Source organism: Triplophysa rosa, linkage group LG1 (assembly GCF_024868665.1).
Source record: "Triplophysa rosa linkage group LG1, Trosa_1v2, whole genome shotgun sequence".
In the NCBI taxonomy this organism is placed as follows: Eukaryota; Metazoa; Chordata; class Actinopteri; order Cypriniformes; family Nemacheilidae; genus Triplophysa; species Triplophysa rosa.
The window spans coordinates 34,855,630-34,875,572 of record NC_079890.1 but is presented as its reverse complement, the minus strand read 5'-3'; the positions used below and the strand labels follow the sequence as shown (position 1 = coordinate 34,875,572).

General features: G+C 38.9%; 2 protein-coding genes across 3 annotated transcripts in view; both read left to right on the top strand.

The window, feature by feature from the left end:
- Positions 1–11,393, top strand: part of ap1g1 (adaptor related protein complex 1 subunit gamma 1) — a 40,690-nt gene extending 29,297 nt beyond the window's left edge. For both annotated transcript variants that reach the window (XM_057336339.1, XM_057336330.1), the window contains exons 3-23: positions 111–235; positions 1,560–1,701; positions 1,780–1,876; positions 2,074–2,150; positions 3,093–3,188; positions 3,392–3,472; positions 3,566–3,664; positions 3,773–3,828; positions 4,057–4,170; positions 4,284–4,424; positions 5,015–5,069; positions 6,451–6,573; positions 6,880–6,969; positions 7,067–7,191; positions 7,288–7,392; positions 7,473–7,614; positions 7,742–7,868; positions 8,312–8,413; positions 8,505–8,665; positions 9,127–9,225; positions 9,534–11,393. In XM_057336339.1, coding sequence (XP_057192322.1) covers positions 111–235; positions 1,560–1,701; positions 1,780–1,876; positions 2,074–2,150; positions 3,093–3,188; positions 3,392–3,472; positions 3,566–3,664; positions 3,773–3,828; positions 4,057–4,170; positions 4,284–4,424; positions 5,015–5,069; positions 6,451–6,573; positions 6,880–6,969; positions 7,067–7,191; positions 7,288–7,392; positions 7,473–7,614; positions 7,742–7,868; positions 8,312–8,413; positions 8,505–8,665; positions 9,127–9,225; positions 9,534–9,635 — 2,259 coding nt within the window. In that variant the 3' untranslated portion in view covers positions 9,636–11,393. The remainder of the gene's footprint in view (positions 1–110; positions 236–1,559; positions 1,702–1,779; positions 1,877–2,073; positions 2,151–3,092; positions 3,189–3,391; positions 3,473–3,565; positions 3,665–3,772; positions 3,829–4,056; positions 4,171–4,283; positions 4,425–5,014; positions 5,070–6,450; positions 6,574–6,879; positions 6,970–7,066; positions 7,192–7,287; positions 7,393–7,472; positions 7,615–7,741; positions 7,869–8,311; positions 8,414–8,504; positions 8,666–9,126; positions 9,226–9,533) is intronic.
- Positions 11,394–14,560: 3,167 nt separating this feature from the next.
- Positions 14,561–19,943, top strand: part of phlpp2 (PH domain and leucine rich repeat protein phosphatase 2) — a 46,089-nt gene continuing 40,706 nt past the window's right edge. The window contains exons 1-2 of the mRNA XM_057337803.1: positions 14,561–14,879; positions 17,841–18,118. Of these exons, the coding sequence (XP_057193786.1) occupies positions 14,694–14,879; positions 17,841–18,118 (464 nt within the window). The 5' untranslated portion in view covers positions 14,561–14,693. The remainder of the gene's footprint in view (positions 14,880–17,840; positions 18,119–19,943) is intronic.

Sequence of the window (19,943 nt, the reverse complement as noted above, 5' to 3'; positions counted from 1 at the left end):
CTTTATATAGAAAACTGAGCTCCAGGGTGGAGTTTGTTAATGGGCTGCCAGAAGGGCTCGACTCGAGACGGACTTTTGTTGTGTTTGACGAGCGAAATGTCATTTTTCAGCTGGAGTGCCTGAAATTGATTGCATCACAGAAGTTCACAGACAAGCGGATAGGATACCTTGGAGCCATGCTGCTGCTGGACGAAAGGCAGGACGTCCATCTATTAATGACAAACTGCATTAAGAAGTAAGTGAGCAGAGGATTTTATCTAAGAATTGTCTGTCTGGTGGTCTATGGTTTAATATGACAGTTTTCTGTTGATAGTGGGAAATTTTTGTGTTCCGTCTATTGTCCCTTGAATACAAGCTTATTTCAGACCTATTCAAATAATGCCTCCTGTTATTATCAGTATCTTAAGTTGGTGGTTCATAACTGGTTTTGCTTCAGGACCTAGATTTAAAGCGGCGATCCGCGACAGGGCTTGACATTAAGAATTGTCATGTGGTTGTCCTTCGGACAAGTTAATTTGTCATTCACTTGTCTGAGTACAGAAATTACTTGTCCAAAGATAAAAAAATATATATTTCATTTGAATTATAATATAATGTAATCAATATAATTGTTTTGGATTTAGATTGGACAAGTTTGCTTCTAAGCATTTTAACTAGTGTCCGCTTTGGCCGCCTGAATTTGGTTATAGGCCTACTCTCCGTGACTGCTGTAAAACAAATGCAAGCAGTAATTATTATTAGTGTTAAGGCTGTAAGTTAACTTTTCTTGCACATAGCACTGGTGCTACAGAGGTTTAAAGTTTGGTAGCACAGGCCAAACAGTAGGAGCACAAGTATAAATCGTCTGTTGTCATCATTAAAAAAAATGTGCAAGTGCAGTTCATCATGAATAGGCAGGTAACTGACAAAAGACATTAATGTTACATACAGATGGATAAATTAGGGCCATATCATTTTTAGATTACCTAAATTTGTTTTCATTTTTCTAAGTTCTGTTTTTCTTTTTTTTACTATACAATAGTGGTATATTTGTCCACATAAATGACTGTAGTATACTATAGTTTTTACTATAGTAAACTGCAGTAAAATTCTTAGATACTATAGTGTTTTTGAACTTTACTATAGTATAAAGTGTTTATCAATTTACTACAAGGGCACTGCAATTTTCAATAGCAAGTACTATAGTACCCTATTTTTTGTCTGAGTGTTCAATTTAACGGGATGATTCCGTTGTGCTGAGAGGGAGCGCTTTGTTTGTTTACTTCGAAGCAGTCGCATCGTAATGATGAAAGCGGATGGTTAAGTACAATGTAAACGCAGGGCAGTGGGGCTCAATCGCGCTCGGGCACAGTTGAGAGCAACCGTGGTAAATGTGAGTACGCCCTAAATGTGCAGCATTTGACAACAGCAGAATTCCTCCAGCCTTTCAAAAAGACAGAAAGCTTCACTCCCACTTGCCATTTTTTTGTTTGAGACCCACCAGATGAGAACTATTGGTTTAAATATTGCTGTTTTTGTACTCCCTCTGTTATTTAATACACTGTCTGGGTTTATTGCAGTGATCTGAACCACAGCACGCAGTATGTCCAGGGACTGGCTTTGTGCACCCTGGGCTGCATGGGCTCTTCCGAAATGTGCCGTGACTTGGCCGGAGAAGTAGAGAAGCTCCTCAAAACGTCAAACTCGTATCTAAGGAAAAAGGTATTTCACGCTGCTTCACAGCTGAGCTCGGTGTCCAGTTGGAAGTTTTTTTTTTGACACAAGCTCTTTCCCCATCAGGCAGCGCTGTGTGCTGTCCACGTCATCCGCAAGGTCCCAGAGCTGATGGAGATGTTTCTGCCGGCAACAAAGAACCTGCTGAGCGAGAAAAATCATGGTGAGAGCTCCGCCCTTTAACCTTTTCCATATTTCTCTGTTTGTCACTCGTAGAAATTATGCACTGTATATTTAAGTATTTTGCGTTGAGCGTCAACAGCATGTATCAATTGTTGTTCATTTGCGTAGCATAACACCTTTGTATTGGCTTGCTCAGCGAGTTACATGAAGTGTGTTTTTCTCTTGTGTTTTCTGCAGGCGTTCTCCATACGTCCGTCGTTCTGCTCACTGAAATGTGTGAGCGAAGTCTAGACATGCTCACTCACTTCAGGAAGGTACGCAGCAACCATTCATGCCTCGAGTTTCAAAAGTCACATGAAACTGTTTGTGCACCACATCAAACACACGGAGTCAAAAACTCTCTTATCTGTGTACTGATAGCTTTTAATACTGCTGAAATGAGAATCTAGTACTTACTGAAATCTGGATCCTTGTCCTGCGTTTAGCTGCAGGTGTGTTTATCTCACTGGGAGATGAGTAAAGGTTTCTCCACTCTGTATATCTGCTTCTACTCCTTCCACCCCCAGCCTGATCTACCGTGCCAGCACGCCCACCTCTCATGCTCATAACTGTAGCGTTATGTTAAGCTCTTTTCTGAAAGTTGACTCTTTTTCCAACTCCCCCTAACATCTACTTCATATTTTTTCTGTCATTTGTCTTTGTTACAATTCCTGCATTGTGTTAGAATGAGAAGGTAAGAGGACATTCTGGTTTCATAGCTGGTGCATGCTCATAAAGACAAAAGTCTCATCACCGTGGTCTCTGTAGATGTAGTCCAATTTTTGGTTTTGACGTACTATTTATTTTGAAATTGTCATTGAATTGTTTTTTTTTTTACCGGATACAGGATTTTGTAGACCTCACATACATTTTCACTTGTCCTGCGTGTACTTATTATTTTTAATAGTTCACTTTCATGTGGTCACTATTGGGTTGTGTTTTTCCAATATGTACATTGTAGTGGGGGCTATAAGATGAATTGAGAATGGTTAATAAGTGGCTAAAAACTGGTAAAGTATGTAATTTAGGCTTACTATAAGTGCAAGTTTCGCTGTCTGAATCAGTATGAATCTATTCAGAAAATCTATTGGAAGACGATCAACTCAGGGTGCCTCAGTGTTTTGAAAGGTGCTTAACCTTCTCTCTGTGCAAAAACTCTGAATAACCCTGCGGTGACCCTGCTGACAGTCTGTTTTCCCCCTCTGGTATTTTTCTAGCTGGTTCCACAGCTGGTACGAATCCTAAAGAACCTGATCATGTCAGGCTACTCCCCTGAGCATGATGTGTCTGGCATCAGTGACCCTTTCCTGCAGGTAAAGACTCAGTTGTGCTATATTTAACACTGCAACCAGTGTTGAGTTTTTATAGTTTAATTCATTTCATTTGTTTGGTCAGATGCAAACAATTGATTTTTAGAGTGGTCCTAAAGAGTCAATTCGTTTGTTTTCCGTATGAGATTATTGATACCCAAAAGCAATCTGATGAGCTCAACACCGTATCTCTTGACATTTTTAAGGTGCGGATATTGAGGCTACTGAGAATTCTGGGAAAGGGTGATGACGATTCTAGTGAAGCTATGAATGATATTCTTGCACAGGTAAGCAATTGGATCCACTTTAGCAACAGATTTGCATTATGCCTTCACATTTTACCTATCGAGTTAATTTTGTCCTAATTGTTTATTTAATAGGTTGCAACAAACACAGAGACGAGTAAAAACGTAGGCAACGCTATCCTCTATGAAACTGTTCTTACTATTATGGATATCAAATCAGAGAGTGGACTAAGGGTGAGTACTGCTCAGAATGACGGTGCTGTTTGACTTGTCAGTAAAACAAGTAAAAATCTTGTTTGAATGGATTCAAACATAGTAAAATGTGTTGTTGTTATTATCTAGGTTTTAGCCATTAATATTCTGGGACGCTTTCTTCTCAACAATGACAAAAACATCAGGTATGTTGTTTCTCTGTGACACTGTTGACCAAAGTATGCTTGGTTTTAGTGACCTGTGAGAAGGCAGTTTATTGCTGTTCAGTGATGAAGACCTTGAGTGATCCATCAACTGAGTGACAAATGATGATCTCGTTGTCTCTGACGACAGCTTTACCTTTGACTGAAATAGCATAATAGATTGATTGTGAAAATAACGGTGTCTTGACATTAATACTCTTATCTCCTCAGATATGTGGCGTTGACATCTCTACTGAAGACGGTTCAGACAGACCACAATGCTGTGCAGAGGCATCGAAGCACTATCGTAGACTGCTTGAAAGACCTTGATGTGTCCATTAAAAGGTGATTATTACCCAGCATCATGGATTTTTTATCTTATCTTATCTTATAAATGTGCGCATAAGGGGATAAATACTGTTTCCTAAACTACCGCAATCCTTGATGTCCTTTCACAGGCGTGCAATGGAGCTGAGCTTTGCCCTGGTCAACGGCAACAACATCCGGGGCATGATGAAAGAGCTTCTGTATTTCCTGGACTCCTGTGACCCTGATTTCAAAGCCGACTGTGCGTCAGGGATCTTCCTTGCTGCTGAGAAGTAAGGCGCTGTGTTTATTTAGATTAGCTTTTTGAGAAAATCTTGGGAGAGGAAGGACAACAATTTCCTGAAGCCTGAGTTATGTTGTCGTTTTATTTTGCCTTTTTAAAATGTGAAAGGTTTTTGTCAAGAGTAGTTCACTAATATAAAAATAAATGAACTGTGTGTGAATACAATTGCATATACAATTGCAATTTAATGTATTGCTTAGTTAACATGTTTTCATGTACAGCTGCTTTGTAACATTGAAAATGGTAAAAAGCACTAGATAAATAAAAGTTGAGTTGAGTAAAGCCTGAAATGTATTAAGACTACAATAAAGCCCGAAGACTTGGAATATATTGCACTTTTTTTTGTTGACTACTGTAGAATTTCTTTTTTATGATAGAATTTCTGTAAAGTGAATACATGCTGTGTGATGATAAAATGAGTGATCCATCGACAGAACCTGGGTTGTTGATACCTCTTATCTGATAGCACCATAAAGAGGATTTTCTTGATCTAATGCTTTCTATCTAGTTTAAGTTGTACACTGAGGATCTGAGTGATCTTGCCATGTGGATTTAACAGACTTATCTTGTCTGTTGCAGGTACGCCCCTTCCAAAAGATGGCATATTGACACCATTATGAGGGTTCTGACAACGGTAAATATCTTATCATCTCACAACATTCAGCTTTAACTTCCCTTTTTTCTTGAACTTTTTCACTGTCACAGTGGGCGCTATGCATGCATGCGTAACTTCCGCGTTTCACAGGAAGAACCCTAGGCAGTTTCCGGTTGGGCAGATTTAAAGCAGAGAGAAATGGAAAAATGAGATAACAGTTCAATTTAGCAGATGGTGTACATTGCGGCACACAGCAGTGGTATATAGAAGTGGCGTTCTACCGTATTTTAATGTTATAACAAAATGTTAACTTATGAAAGTGTCATTTCACGTTAACTATTTTTGCACATTGCACCGATGCTGCAGAGGTTTAAAGTTTTGTAGCACAGGCCAAACAGTTGTAGCACAAGTATATGTCTGTTATCATCTTTAAAAATACACAAGTGCTGGTCATCACATAGACAGGTAACTGAAAAAGGACATTAATGTTATATTCGTTTTTTCCTTTTTAATTTTTCTCAATTCTGTATTTTCAATGCTTTACTATACAGTAGTAAATACATTTGTCCATAAAAATTCTATAGTATACTATAGTATTCACTACATTAAACTGCAGTAACATTTTTGTGTACTATCGAATATTTGACCCTTACTATAGTAAATATTAAAGTATACTATAGTGTTTACTACAGTTTATAAATTTACTTAAAGTTAATTATTTTATCATCTCGTTCACATTAAGCTGACTTTTTTTGGCAGGAGGTTGCAAAGACGCTTGAGCTTCAGTGTGCTTGACAGTCGCTTCACTCAAACAGTAAAATGTTTGTAAAATAAACTTAGAACAACTCTGTGGATGAAGTTCATGTCCTTGTATAGTGAGATACAGACAAATCCACGAGTGTCACGCTTGTAACATGTTAAAATGTGCAATTCATTCACTCATAGACATGCAGAACAAGCAGAGGACGTATTTAAATAACGTTAGTAGAATTCCGCTTTCGTGATTCCTTCCATGTTTTCTCACATCGCGCAGATCATAGGGCTTTAGATCAATGGACTCTATGCAGCCGGAAAACAAGTTTTAATTGTAAAAACTAAAACAAATAGTGGTGCGCCATTAGTTAACCTCACACACGAACAAGCACAACGACAAACGCACTTCACACAAACAAGCTGCTCTGTCTAATGCACCTGCCAAACTGTATCGCACGCGTGCTACACTATTAAAGCGGCCATTCCCCTTTAAATTTATTCTTGACACAGACCGATTTTTTTCGTAGCATGTGCGACATATATATATCCTGTTATCTCTGAAAACTGCTTTTTTAAATCTTAGTCATAATGTGTGTCTAGGTTATGTGCATCATTTGGTCATGTAAGATGCCCTTCTGAAAGACATTTTAAAAATCTGTTTTTATAGGCGGGGAGTTATGTCCGGGACGACTCTGTGCCCAACCTCATTCAACTCATTACCAACAGTGTAGAGATGCATGCCTACACTGTACAGAGACTCTACAAAGCCCTGCTGGATGACATCTCACAGGTTAGAGTCATCTCAATGCTGCAGCGATGTCATATTTTTGTTGGCCAGCCTTACCTTATGCGCAATGACGTTTATAGTCTTGATGATGTCATATGACAGCAATGTCATGTTTTTGTTGGCCAGCCTTACCTTATGCACAATGACGTTTATAGTCTCGATGATGTCATATGACAGCGATGTCATATTTATGTTGGCCAGCCTTACCTTATGCACAATGACGTTTATAGTGTTGAAAAACGTGAAAATATTTTGTGCTTGATTTTCATTTTTGGTTGAACTAATTTAATTGAACTGTTTTTCTTAAAGCAACCTCTAGTACAGGTGGCATCCTGGTGCATAGGAGAATATGGAGACCTGTTGGTCTCAGGCCAGTGTGAAGAAGAGGAGCCTATTCAGGTAAGTGCTCCTGCAGGCCCTTCATAAACACACAAAAACACGCACGCATATTATAAAGGCGGAATAAATGCATCGTGCTCATTTCTTCTCCTCGCAGGTTACAGAAGATGAGGTCCTTGATGTTTTAGAAGGTCTTCTCGTCTCGAATTTGTCCACCCCTGTCACGAGAGGTTTTTCTCTGACTGCTATCATGAAGCTGTCCACCCGTTTCAGCAGTGTGAAGTAAGCATGTCTGCTCTGACTTTCTGCAAGTTTTCAGAAAGAAATTTGTTCTGGCATGCTCGTAATCTTTCCATTTTCTTTCGTCGTAACCTACAGTCGAATCAAAAAAGTGGTGTCGATATACGGTAGCAGCATAGACGTGGAGCTGCAGCAGAGAGCTGTGGAATACAATGCACTTTTCAAAAAATATGACCACATGAGGTAAGTTCTCGGGCCATAACTCTACGCCTAGTTTAGCCTTTACCTTTATGGCCTCTCACTGACTTTTTCCCCGCACGAAGACCTGCATTACTAGAGCGAATGCCTATCATGGAGAAAACCGCCGCTAACGGCCCAGCAGAGATTGTGCAGACCAATGGGGAAACGGAACCGTCTATACCAGACACGAAACATCTGCCCAGCATCATTCAGCCAGCCAATCAGGTGAGACTGCTGGAAGAATCAAACGGTTATAAAACATTGTCTAGTTTATGGTTGAGCAGATAAGGAGGATATTTAGCTGCCGTTCAACGTTTATGCTAATGCTCTGTGTATGTTTACTGTATCGCAGGCCAATGATTTATTAGACTTGCTCGGAGGTAATGATGTGGTACCTGTTATCCAGACGAATGTTAACACAAAGCCTGCGTCAGCTGGAGGGGAATTGCTGGACTTGCTGGGAGATCTCTCTCTGACAGGTCAGCCTGCACTCTTTCCTAAACCTCTGTAGCGTTGTACTAAATTCGCACCCTGTCGAACACTGACAGACTTTGTGTAGTTTTGTCACAAGACCCCCAAACATGGTTTTCTGTCATTTTTACTCGCCTTCATTTTGTTTCAAACTCAAAAACATAATACATATGACATATGTGTGCTGCAGCATACAAGGAGGTTGTCAGGGAATGACTTCAAATCTGTCTGTACATGTAGCAATAAAGCTATGCATGATCTTCTTTTATAATGTTCCCCCATTCACTTTTATTATATGGATAAAAAAAGTGTAAACATTTTTATTTTGTATTGGCTGGGAAAGAGAAAGTCGTGGCTTTGTGATGACATGACGGTGATGGACGTCCTTAATGGACGGTCTTCTCATATTTGGGTGAACTAAACATTACCTCATTTTCCTCTCATTCTGTAGGTGCTCCAACCCCCACCCCTGCTCCCTCTTTGCCCGTGTCCCAGCCCCCTTTCCTTTTGGATGGTCTTACCTCGCAATCCCTCTTTAATGACATTGCAGCGGGTGAGCTCATATGTTTCATCCTAACGGTTGCTGCCCCAGGAGCTTCGTAAAATGGGACAGTTCCATGAATATATTTGTTTCTCCTTCGCAGGCATTCCACCAATGACGGCATACAACAAAAATGGCCTGAAAATCGAGTTCACGTTTGAAAGGTCAAACCCCAATCCCAATATTGCAGTTATCACCATCCATGCCTCGAACTCCACTGAGGCTGACATGACGGACTTCGTGTTCCAAGCTGCAGTACCAAAGGTACGTTCAGTTTCATCGGTTACCGGTTGGAGAGAACGCAAGGTTTTAAACTACTGTTAATAAAAAACGATGTTTTATTATACTATTATTTTTCATTGATGTTTGTTTTTTATTGTAAAATGGCTGAACACATACATATATGAACAAATATACAGGAAGATTGTTATTTATTCACATTCTAGATCCATCCAGCATCTGTAAAGTTTTCTTGGCAGATATTTGGCTCAATCTGCTAAACTTTGTGTCCTAACCAGATGTGATGTCATTTAAAAAAAAGGTTCTGATATAGAAACCTCTGTCACTTAACGCATATTGTCGGCACAGCTGGTTAGGACAAAACTAATCATTTTGATAATGTTTTGCTAGATTCGCGTAATCTCTAGGAAGGACACCGTGTAATGCTTTCACACGTTCATTCAACTAAAACCCAACTAATATACGAATATTTTTGTATGTTTCAGACATTCCAGCTGCAGCTTCTGTCCCCCAGCAGTAATGTAGTTCCAGCACTCAACCAGGGAAGCGTCACACAGGTCATCAGGATTCTCAACCCACAGAAGGTAAGACATGACTATGGGCACAAGCCATGCTCCTCTTCTTTTTTAGTAGAGCTTCAGTTAAAAGACCTCAAGCAGACTATATTTTTGAAAAACAGCTTTTAAGAGAAATTGAATGAAAGCTGATTATGTTTGCTTTTGCTCTGACGTTGTTGACTGCTTGGAAGTAATTCCTACAGATGATCAATTTGAGCTATTTATAAATATTAAGAGAAAAAAGGTCACATCTCAGTGGTTTTGGTGACCGTTTCCGTTTAATAGGATTGCATATGTGAATTTTGCACATGCTTGACTTCCTCCTTTTATTTCAGCAACAGTTGCGAATGCGGGTCAAGCTGACATACACCCACAAAGGCTCTCCTGTTCAAGACCTGGCAGAGGTCAACAATTTCCCCCCTCAGTCCTGGCAGTGATTTGCTTCCCCTTTCAATCTTAAAGACCCCCAGCAAGGGAACTATGGGAAAGATGGCCCCTCCCCATTCCCAAATGATCCCCGTGACATCACCACAGATTGCTGCCCTGGGGTTGCATGGGAAGCAGTGGAACCTTCCTGACACAGTCGAGAGCTGTTGGTATGAAGACTATGATGATGATGATTACAGCGACAATGATGAAGCAAAATCACAAATCTTTGAAAACATATCTTTACACTTATTTTGCCCATCTGTTTTTTTCTCTGCTTTGGGGTTAGTGCAACATGTCCATATTCACACTTGCACTTAAGCATCGTGCACTCTCACACATACTTTTAATATAGTGCACTTCCACAGATCAGTCACCTCACCCTGCCACCAGAGGGTCCGTACGTGGAAACCGTCACTCGTGGCCACTATAGAAAGAAGCGTTTTTGGTATGAGCAGTTGTTTGATTTGTCTTTGGTTTGATTTTTTTCATGTTTTTAATCTTGTTAATGGGTTTGGTGTATTTTAAGAGAAAAAAAAAAGATTGAACTCTGAATGAATGGCAAAGTCTGAACATTTGCACCTTAAGCATTTCAGAATGAAGAGTGAAATGGGATGTGACGGCGCCTTAAATTGTCATTGTACATGGCATTTCTTAATTTTCCTAAGAGGTTGTCTCTTTACTGATCTAATGTCCTGTAATAAAGTATATCAGATGAATGCTCCAGATACAAGGCATGTTGTGGCTATACCATATTTCATATATTATTCGGTTCATTTCCTGCCAGATCTGTCCGAAAGTGCTTGACCTTCATCACATGAATCATCACGATTAGGCAAGTTATTACAGCTCTTGGCTTCCTTTTTGGAATTATTGTTTTTAAGCAGGACTGCTTGTAAATGTCATTGACGATGTTCTTTTGAAGCACCTCCATTTGAGGTGAACTGTATGAAGTCACTGAGAAATCTTGAGAGAGGATGTTGCTTGTTACCGTTTGTTCAGTTTAGATCACTTTTCAGCTGTATAAAAATCTATAGTTCTGGATCATCTAAGCTGGACACCCCCCCCCCCAAAACACAATTTGGCATTATTTTGTTAGCCTCTACCCACAGAATGGTGTATTGTATTTTTTTGTTAAATACGGAGATATAACAATATATAGATTAAAAATAGCATACACTAAACCTTAAGGATGGCGACCTGTTGAAAATTTTAGTCGAACAATGTAATTTCAAATTCAAATGAATTTCTCACTAAATTAGCAATAATAGAAACCAGGTATGAGGTTACAGCCTAGATGCTGTAAAGACTATGAAAATAAGGCCTTCGTGAATGTCGTTTTATGCACTGAATTGATTTCTTTTGTTTGACTTCGTTTTTTTTCTGCAGTGATTTGAAGTACAGAATTATTGCCTGATTTAAAGCAATGTGCCTTTTGTCAGTCGGTTTCGAGAAAACCCTCAGATGTCTGCGAGACGAAGAGTTATACAGGAAGAAGGTGAATTCTGATGAGTAGAGGACCTTTTTTTGTGTTGCTGTCGTTTCACTTAAGGGCGTCTTAAAAGTGCGTGCTGTTGATGCGTGTTCGTTTTTGTGTACGTGTGGGTCCCAGGCTCTTCTTGAAGCTTCCAAAGGCAGTTAGTAACATTAACCCGAATATACCTCACATTCTTTTTTCCCTCTCTATGACCGTTTCATGGAATCATTGACACGCGTTCTCGGGTCACCTCAGTGGAAAACCTTAGCTTCCGTGCGCTCACACCATCGCTCTCTCGCTGCTCTTCATTTTAACACTTTGTGTAAAATCATTCGCTTATGCCACACTGAAGTCTGGTGACCAAATCAAGAGATTTTCTTTGGACGTGGGAAATATTTTTTAGCAATGTTATGTATATGGAGAAAACTGATTTCCTTCTATTAGCTTTGTTTGTCGTCATGTTGCAATGATGATGCTTCCTTAGCTTTTTCTGTACATACTGAAGGCTTTTAAGATGCGTCACCTGTTTCTTTTCATCCCGTTTTAAGATGCCATTCTCCGAAACTTCTGCACAGTGTATGGTTTGAAGATCTCCCTCAGAACATAGTCTAATTTATCAACTTACCTGTTTGATTGTTTGTTGGAAAGAAAATGTACTGTGTGCTGCCTGTATATTGTATATAACTGTAAAACGCATCAAAAGGATCAAATCAAATAAAAGTCCCATTTGAAGACCTGTGACGTTTAGTTAGGGGCTATAATTGAATCTCGAATGGAAGATGATGTTTGCTGTGCGCAGATGGATGGTGGATTGCAGATGTGATTTACACAACTGTCAGTCTTTCAAAAGAGCTTTGTAATGTCTTCTAATATGGTGGCCTTTTCATACAGGAAAGCTTAAATAACATCATAACACACTTTAAAGTATTCTGAGTTTTCCCATAAGTCACTTCTACTGATATGCCCAAAGTGGTTTTGACTCTACTTCAACATAGAACCAATATTCTCATTTCTCTTTACGATCAATAATGCTGTATGGTGAATTGTGCCACATGGTTTTGTCACTGAAAGTCTCCAGCTGAATGTGGGAGGGGTACCTAAAACGGTGGCCTATGTTTTTGAGGTAACAACAATGGCAAATGGTAAAAAAAAGTTTCGAGACATCTTTTAAAATACAGAGCAACTTTTTGAATCTGCTGCTTTGTAAACTACTTTGTCGGGCAATGATGTTTGCATCTTGAAGAGAGAAAAAGCGCTGTGGGTGTTGTGGGGTTGCCACCTCAGCAAATTCCCAACACCAAACAATGATTTTTTTTCAGCTGCATGTTAAACAAACCATGTAAATATTGTCATTTCTACTCTTTATGTGAACTTCCTGAGGTAATGCAAGCAAAGTTCAAATTCTTAAAATTCCACTGTTCACCTTGCGATACATGCACAAACCTTTGTACATTTGGAAATATACTGTTGATTCTTCAATTAATATTAATTTAAAATCCGATTTTTTTCTGTGCAGGAGGGCAGTCGGGGGTGTTTAAGCAAGTTCGGATGTAATTATTTGACCATACTGTATCAAATGCTTGGATCATGATCTCCATCAAAATCCCTTTGTAATCTGTACAAGGTATCGGTTGTTTTTGAAGTGTATCTATACATGTTCTCCCCTTCAGATGCTGTTCGACCGCATATCTGAACTTGTGCAGTTGGGGAGGACTGCTGACTTTCCCCCGATGACTTTGACATGTTGAACTTAATCACAGTACCATGTCCTCAAGGTGTGAGAGCTGGACTGAATGTAATTCGTGATGGATGAGAAATACCTTGTCAACATGGGATATTTTAGACTTATGCTGTGTATTATTGTCTTTGGGTTGGAGAAATGATCAAATAATAAAAGTTAAACTTGATGGTTGTTCTGCTATGTTATCTTAAGCAGTGTTTAATTTGTAATAAAAATATCTCGGGATCACCTTGCGATCCAATTTAAAGGGATAGTCACCCAAAAAACACGAAAGATATTTTGAAGAACGTTGGTAACCAAACACTGGCCACCATTGACTTCTATTGTATGAACATGAAAACAATCATACATTTCTCAAAATACCGTCATATTGGTTAAAAAAGAAAGTCATATACATGAACGTGAATGATGTCAACATTTTTATTTTTGGGTGGACTATCCCTTTAATCCAGTGGATACAGTGATCTAATACCACCCTCTTGTGTTGAGACTTTGAAACTGCAGAGGTGTTTGTAATGGGAACCAATTACCCACTCAAACAGAAACACAGTTTAGGTTTATTGTGTAAGAACACACTATTCCCTGATGCCTAGACCAATGTAGGCTGAAATATATTCATAGTTTTAGGCCGGTAAACAATTAGAGCAAGCAGTTTTTTTCTATGTGGGTGTTTATATGTTTTGCTGTATGGGATTAGTGGGATTAGTGATTCGTTGTTGTCATCTTTATCAGTTATTGCACAAATGTTGATACTACAAATCTGTTTATCACTTGTCTATACAATTTACCAAGTGCACTGAGATTACCCATCCCTTACAAATATTTACCATGATAACCATGTTAATGTATGTGCCCAAATACCATTTTAGTACACAGTAGGCCTTCATAAATGTTAGGGCTTTTTAAAGTCATTTTACAATCTGGAAATATCTGTAGCATCATAAATAGACTATGATTGCCATTTATAAAACAGTCAGGGTTTGATGACTACAAACACGTGATGACTGATTTATAGTGTGTCACAACATTTATGGTATGTTTAAAGTTTAACAAACACATTTTGCACAATCGCTCCAGCGAGGGTGACAGAGATCAACCATTTCTGATAAGACTGTGCAGCTTTAAATCTCTAAAAAAAAAAATTATTCTTTTTTTCGAAATACCAATCTGATGACATTTACATTTCTCCATTTTGGCAGACGGCTTTATCTAAAATGCATTACTATTTCACTATGATGGAAGTTTAATTTATTTGTTTATGTCTTAGAAGGATCCGTGATTATTGATTCATATTTTCCCTTATATTTTATTGCAGTCATTATTTTTAACATTTATTTATTGATAACGTTTTTGTCCTAAGTAGGAAAACAATAAACACAGTATACAACGATATGTTTACAAGTAGGAATACATTTAAAGTTAACGACTTCATACAAAGTCAAACAGTAGGAACGTGGTCAATTAAAGGAGAAATTTGCTTAAGTAAAAAAATATTAACGTAATAAAACTGAATTCGTTTTTAAGTTTACTTGATCATTTTAACCTAGTGCTAAATAAAAAAATATCAGCTGTTGCTCATCGATAACTGTCTTCCGAATCGCCTGCTCGTGAATAATAACTAACCGGAAGTGCAAAAATGGGCGGCGTTCGATGAATAATAACTAGCCCCGCCTCCCCTAATGTTTATTGATTGAGTTTATTTGACAGCCGTGCGCTTCGTACGCTCACGTTATGGCGTCTCATCAAATCAGGATGGGCTCTTTCCACCGCCTCCTGTACTGGAATTTAACGGTCGCCCGTTGCCATCGCACTGCTAGATTTCTCTGCTGAAAGACATCAGATGTAGGCGCGATGAAGGACGAGATAAACACGGCGCGGTCGCTCCGGAGTGCCGACGCGGATCGTCAAAACGGGGCTGAGGCGGAGGACGGCCGGGCGGGCGGCGGAGCGACGCTGAACCCGGCGCTCCGTGAAGCGGGATGTGACCGAGCCCCCGCACCGGTAGCGCGAGCGGGGACGGGAATACGCGTTTTAAAGGTATGGTGCGTGTCCGCTTTTGAGACGTTGCTGATGGGGATCAGGGCCAAAGTACGCGTGAATCCGCATCAGCGGTTATTTGTATAAACACTGTTTCTTATGCACTGCTTGTGTCTCGAGACCACCTTGTAGGACAACATTTTGGGGCTTCTTGCGAGTGTTTGTGTGAACTGAAATGACTCTGAATGATGCTCAGAAATGTGAATGATTCTTGCTGAAAGAAAACCAATTGAAACCATTACAGAAATTCTAATGGGTGGTTCTAATGGGAATTGTATTGGTTTTAATAGGGACTGTAATTGGGTTCTTTTGTGGGATGTTATCTGGTGGGTGAGAACCAATAGACCATTAAATCCTACTGGAATAAGACCCAAAATGTATATTTGTGTAATGGTTTTAATGGTAAAGCTAGTTCAAAATGGTATTCGTAATGGAAACCATTTGAAACATTTCTGCTGTTGTATGTCATCAGGGACTGTATAGGATTTGAATCGTCCTCTCAATATATTCAGGGTGTGTTTTTATGTCTTTCTCTGATAGTTGTATCACAGTGGTTACAGTAACCGGTGTGTGCTGATGAAACTCATGATATTATCTTCACAATAAACCCTCACACATAATACGCCTACAGGAAATTTGCCTGTCAGTGTCTCCAGGCCTTGCACTTGAGAATAAGAAGAAAATAAAATGTCAATTGATCCCCCCTCCCATAAGCAGAGTTACCTTGCTGAGGTTACAACGGGTTTCCGTCCTGAAATTAGATTACTGCATGCTTACTGTTACGATATTTCATCCGTACCCACATCTGTGAGACAGTGTGATAACCTCATTAGTGTTAAAATGTCAATACTATTAAGGTAAATCTACATGGAGAAGTTCTGGGAAAAAAGTCATATCATCTCTCTGTTTTGGTGGAGCATGTGGAAAGGTAATTAATGGTGAGTCAGCGATGATCTTTAGGTCTGATTAACGTTTATAATCATTGTTATTGCCGTGTTACATAGATAGTTATAGAGGAGTAAAGATTTTTTGATTGGTAATCTAATCACATTTCTCAACGTTGAAGTATGTGATGACAGAGGTTAGTAATGTAGAGTCAGCGACGATGTTTCGATTAGACAAACTTTTCAGATGGAATCGATCACAGTGTCATTGTTCTTTTACTAGAAGTCGCAATTTATTCGGTAATGCTTTTAATAAGGTCTCATTCATTAAAGCGGTACGTTTCTTTTATCGTTTATATAAAATCATATCATTCCAAACCTGTATGACTTTCTTCTGCAAAACACAAAAGAAGATATTTTGAGTCTCAGTGTTTTGTGGTTTACAGTGAAAGTCAATAGTGGCCGATGTTGTTTTTGGGTACAAACGTTCTTCAAAATATATATATTTTTAATTTTCATTTTTGGATGAATTATGTTTTAAGTGAGGGATAATCCACGGCTAGCCGTGCGTTAAATGATTTTAATGCACGACGTGGAGGCCAAGAAAGTGCATTAAAATCCTTTAATGCACAGCTAGCCGTGGATTATCCCACTTATGCATTAAAAACAAGTTAAAGCTGTTATTGATCTTTACAGTGTAATTTTTGATCAGACAGGTGAAATGACAGTTATTTTAACCAGTTAATTTCAAACGGACTACCCGTGCATTAAACGGTTTTATTACACGGCTCATTTGAATGCTTGATTCTGATTGGCCGGTCGCGACATTCCAAGGGTTGTTATTTTCAAATAACAACCGCTCAAAACTAATAACACCCTGTATCCCGGTTGCTGCAAATCATTTTGAGAGGGGCAGTTTAATATTACACAAAAATGAATTATAAATATGTACATATATGACATTATATTTACAGATGATTAAACCAATTTGCCTGTTCGTGACGTTTGAACGTCGTTTCTTAATTTAAAACCAAAACTTCCTCGCGGAAGGTCTGCATTCGGTAAAAATGAGCTGATAAAATATTTAGAATTCACATTTTATGTCCAGTTTTTTTCTCATGTGGCAAGTAGCCGTGTAATAAGCGGGATAATATACAGGCAGCCGGCTGTTATCGCAGAAATAAGCCCCTTCAGTGTGATACAAGACCCTCCGCTTTGCGTCGGGCCCTCATCACACTGTCGGGGCTTATTTCTGCGATAACAACCAGCTGCCTGTACATTATCCCTTACATAATGTACACCTTCCAGCCAATCAGAATCAAGTATTCAAACAGACCATGGTATACGGTAGTTAATGCATTATTAACATATTTTTTACAACTTTTAGTAGTTTTGGTTTATGTAACACATGTTCTTAGTTTGTTTATTTTAGTTAATTGTACTTTGATTTTTTATATGTATAAGTTGACTTTAACATTATAAGAGTAATGTTGATAGAATAATAAAGTGTAAAATAAAACATAGTAGTGTTATTCATTGTTAGTTTATGTAACATTGGTGATTGTAAGTTCATATAGCATATTGTTAATGAAAGAGACTTCATTGTTTTATGCCACTTCAAATAAAATATCCTAAATGTTTTATTTTTTTACGTAAAAAAATACAAATGTATATTATGTTACAGTCAATATAACCAGCTGGACAGTGGTGTGTATTGTTGCCCTACAGTAGATGGGTAGGGAATCTTAAGGAATCCCGGTTGACTCATGACCTCGTGTGATCTCAGAAGTGTGCCCGATTCGCACTACTTTCCAGGGCGTTTGTGCCCCAAGTATTTGGGCTGCTGCAGTTCACTGTAACCCAAAACAACGGCTGGTGTTACTGGGTGGAGTGGCCAACAGTCACCAACTTGTGGTTACCAAGGCATGACTTCCTACGCCCGATTTGGGTCCGAGAATACTTAATTCGATTTTTTTTCTTCTAGAAGGTCATAATTTCTTATCTGGCTACAGCACGCGACTGATGTATATTTATTCCATGTGATGAAACAGCATCTAATCTAGATTCTCGTCCTCAGCGTAACATGAAGCGGAACGGCAGTCGAGGCTGCGTGAACCGGAAGACGAGGTTTGGCTCTCGCGAGCGGGACTGGCTGAAGGGCGATGCTCAGCGAGGCTGCGTGTGTCTCTACGGGGCCTCGGAGCCCCAGCCCCCAGCGTCGGGACCCCAGACCTCCTCCACAGCCCAGCCGGACCTGAAGCTGGTGCTCTGCTCCACCAACACCACTGTAGAGGAGCTGTGTGCTCAGAGAGATGTACAGGGTCTCTACCTGCAGCTGCACGGAGATCTAATCAGGTAACACGCACACGTAGATGTGTTCACCTAACTGTAATTTTCTGGCTAGACAGGGAGTCGATAATAAGCTTTATCAGGCTCAGACTAGGGAACAATCTAGATGCATACAAGTTAGGGTGTATGTGTTTATCAGAAAGGAGAATGTGGATTTTATAGTGTTTAAAGGTTACTGCTTACATGCATGTAGGTTAAAGGAGAGCGTTTCGTTTTTGTAATTGATTTGCAACTCTTGATATTGTAAATGTTCATAAAACCTCAGAATTGTTCGTGTTTTCACCATTTTGAGAAGCTCTCGCTAAGAGTTTAATTTACTTAATTTTACTTGTGTTAAAATGTCGTTACATTTTTTTCAGATCTATTCAGTTTTTCTTAATTTACTAGAATGTTCAAATCAACATTAAAGTCCCAGTAAAATTAAAAAAGACATTGCCTATTTTTTCATGAAATATCGCAGCGTTTATTGTAAAAAGTTGATCAATGTGGGTCATTCTCTTTTTAAAAATCGTGTGCCCTTGTAATCTAAAATCTGAAAATGCACTTCCGTCCTGTAATGACTTTCCATCTTAGATGACGTGCGTTAGACGGCTTGGGTGGAGCATCCGTTAACTCCTCTCCTTTAACTGTCACTCTGCTGCCAGTTCCATTTAAAAAAGCAACGGCTGTTTTTATACATCCAATTCAATCGCAGAGAAAGACGAAAGCCTTGCCGACTATTTTTCTCATTCAAAATTCCATTTAACTCAGAAATGCGACAAAAAACTTCCGGTTCACGGGGACTTTACATGTTGTCAATTCTAAAACAAGTTGTAGGTAAAACAAAATGTAAACTTGATTTAGAATATTGTTAATTCTCTTGTATTGTGATCCGAGTATCTAATCGGAGCTGAGTGTTTTGTTACACCCCTAATAGTTAGTTAAATTTAGACACAACATTCCTAGTTCAATTGGTTAAAGGTCCAGTGTGTAATTTTTGGAGGATCTATAGACAGAAATGCAATATAATATACATAACTATGTCTTCAGAAATGTATAAAGACCTGGCTTGCATAATGAAGCTTTATGTTTTTATTACCTTAGAATGAGCTATTTCTATGCACATACACAGCGGGTCCCCTAACATGGAATTCACCATGTTGTTTCTACAGTAGCCCTAAACTGACAAACTGCTCTACAGAGCGCATTTCGTAAATACGTTATCTCTCTCGGCAAAGAAGTGAAAACGCAATCTCTACATTGCTTCTTTACGAATTGCATTAGCAACACAAAGGTTGTTGGTTCAATTTAACACAAATATACTAATAAAAATGTATTATCTCAAAGGCACTTTAAGTCTACCAGATGCATAAATGTAGTGCACTGTAGATGCTTGGTTAAAACACATGATGCATTGGAACATTTGAGAGTGATGAACTGCAAGGGTTATAATAATATTGCAAACAGTGTCCAAGAGATTTTTACAGATAGTTACAAAAACTTAGCATCTCAGTTGAAAGTAGACTGTATACACAATGTTTCAAAGAGAAGTAAATTTCTTAGGGTTTGTATGATGTGAAAACACATCACTAAACTTTGATAACTACTTGCTTTTCTCTCTGCCGATATGGATGAAAACATGTGCGCTAAACTAAATCTCAGGAGGATGTGAGATATTGAACCGACTCCCGACTTTGATTTGATGTATAGCTGAAAGTTCTTGTGTGTGTGTTGTACAGGAATTTTTAAAGTACAATTTGACATTTCTGAAGAAAATGCAAGTGATTTTCGTCTCTGTTAAAGTCACAGCCATGATGCTTGAGCAGTGAATCTCAACCTTTTTGACATAACT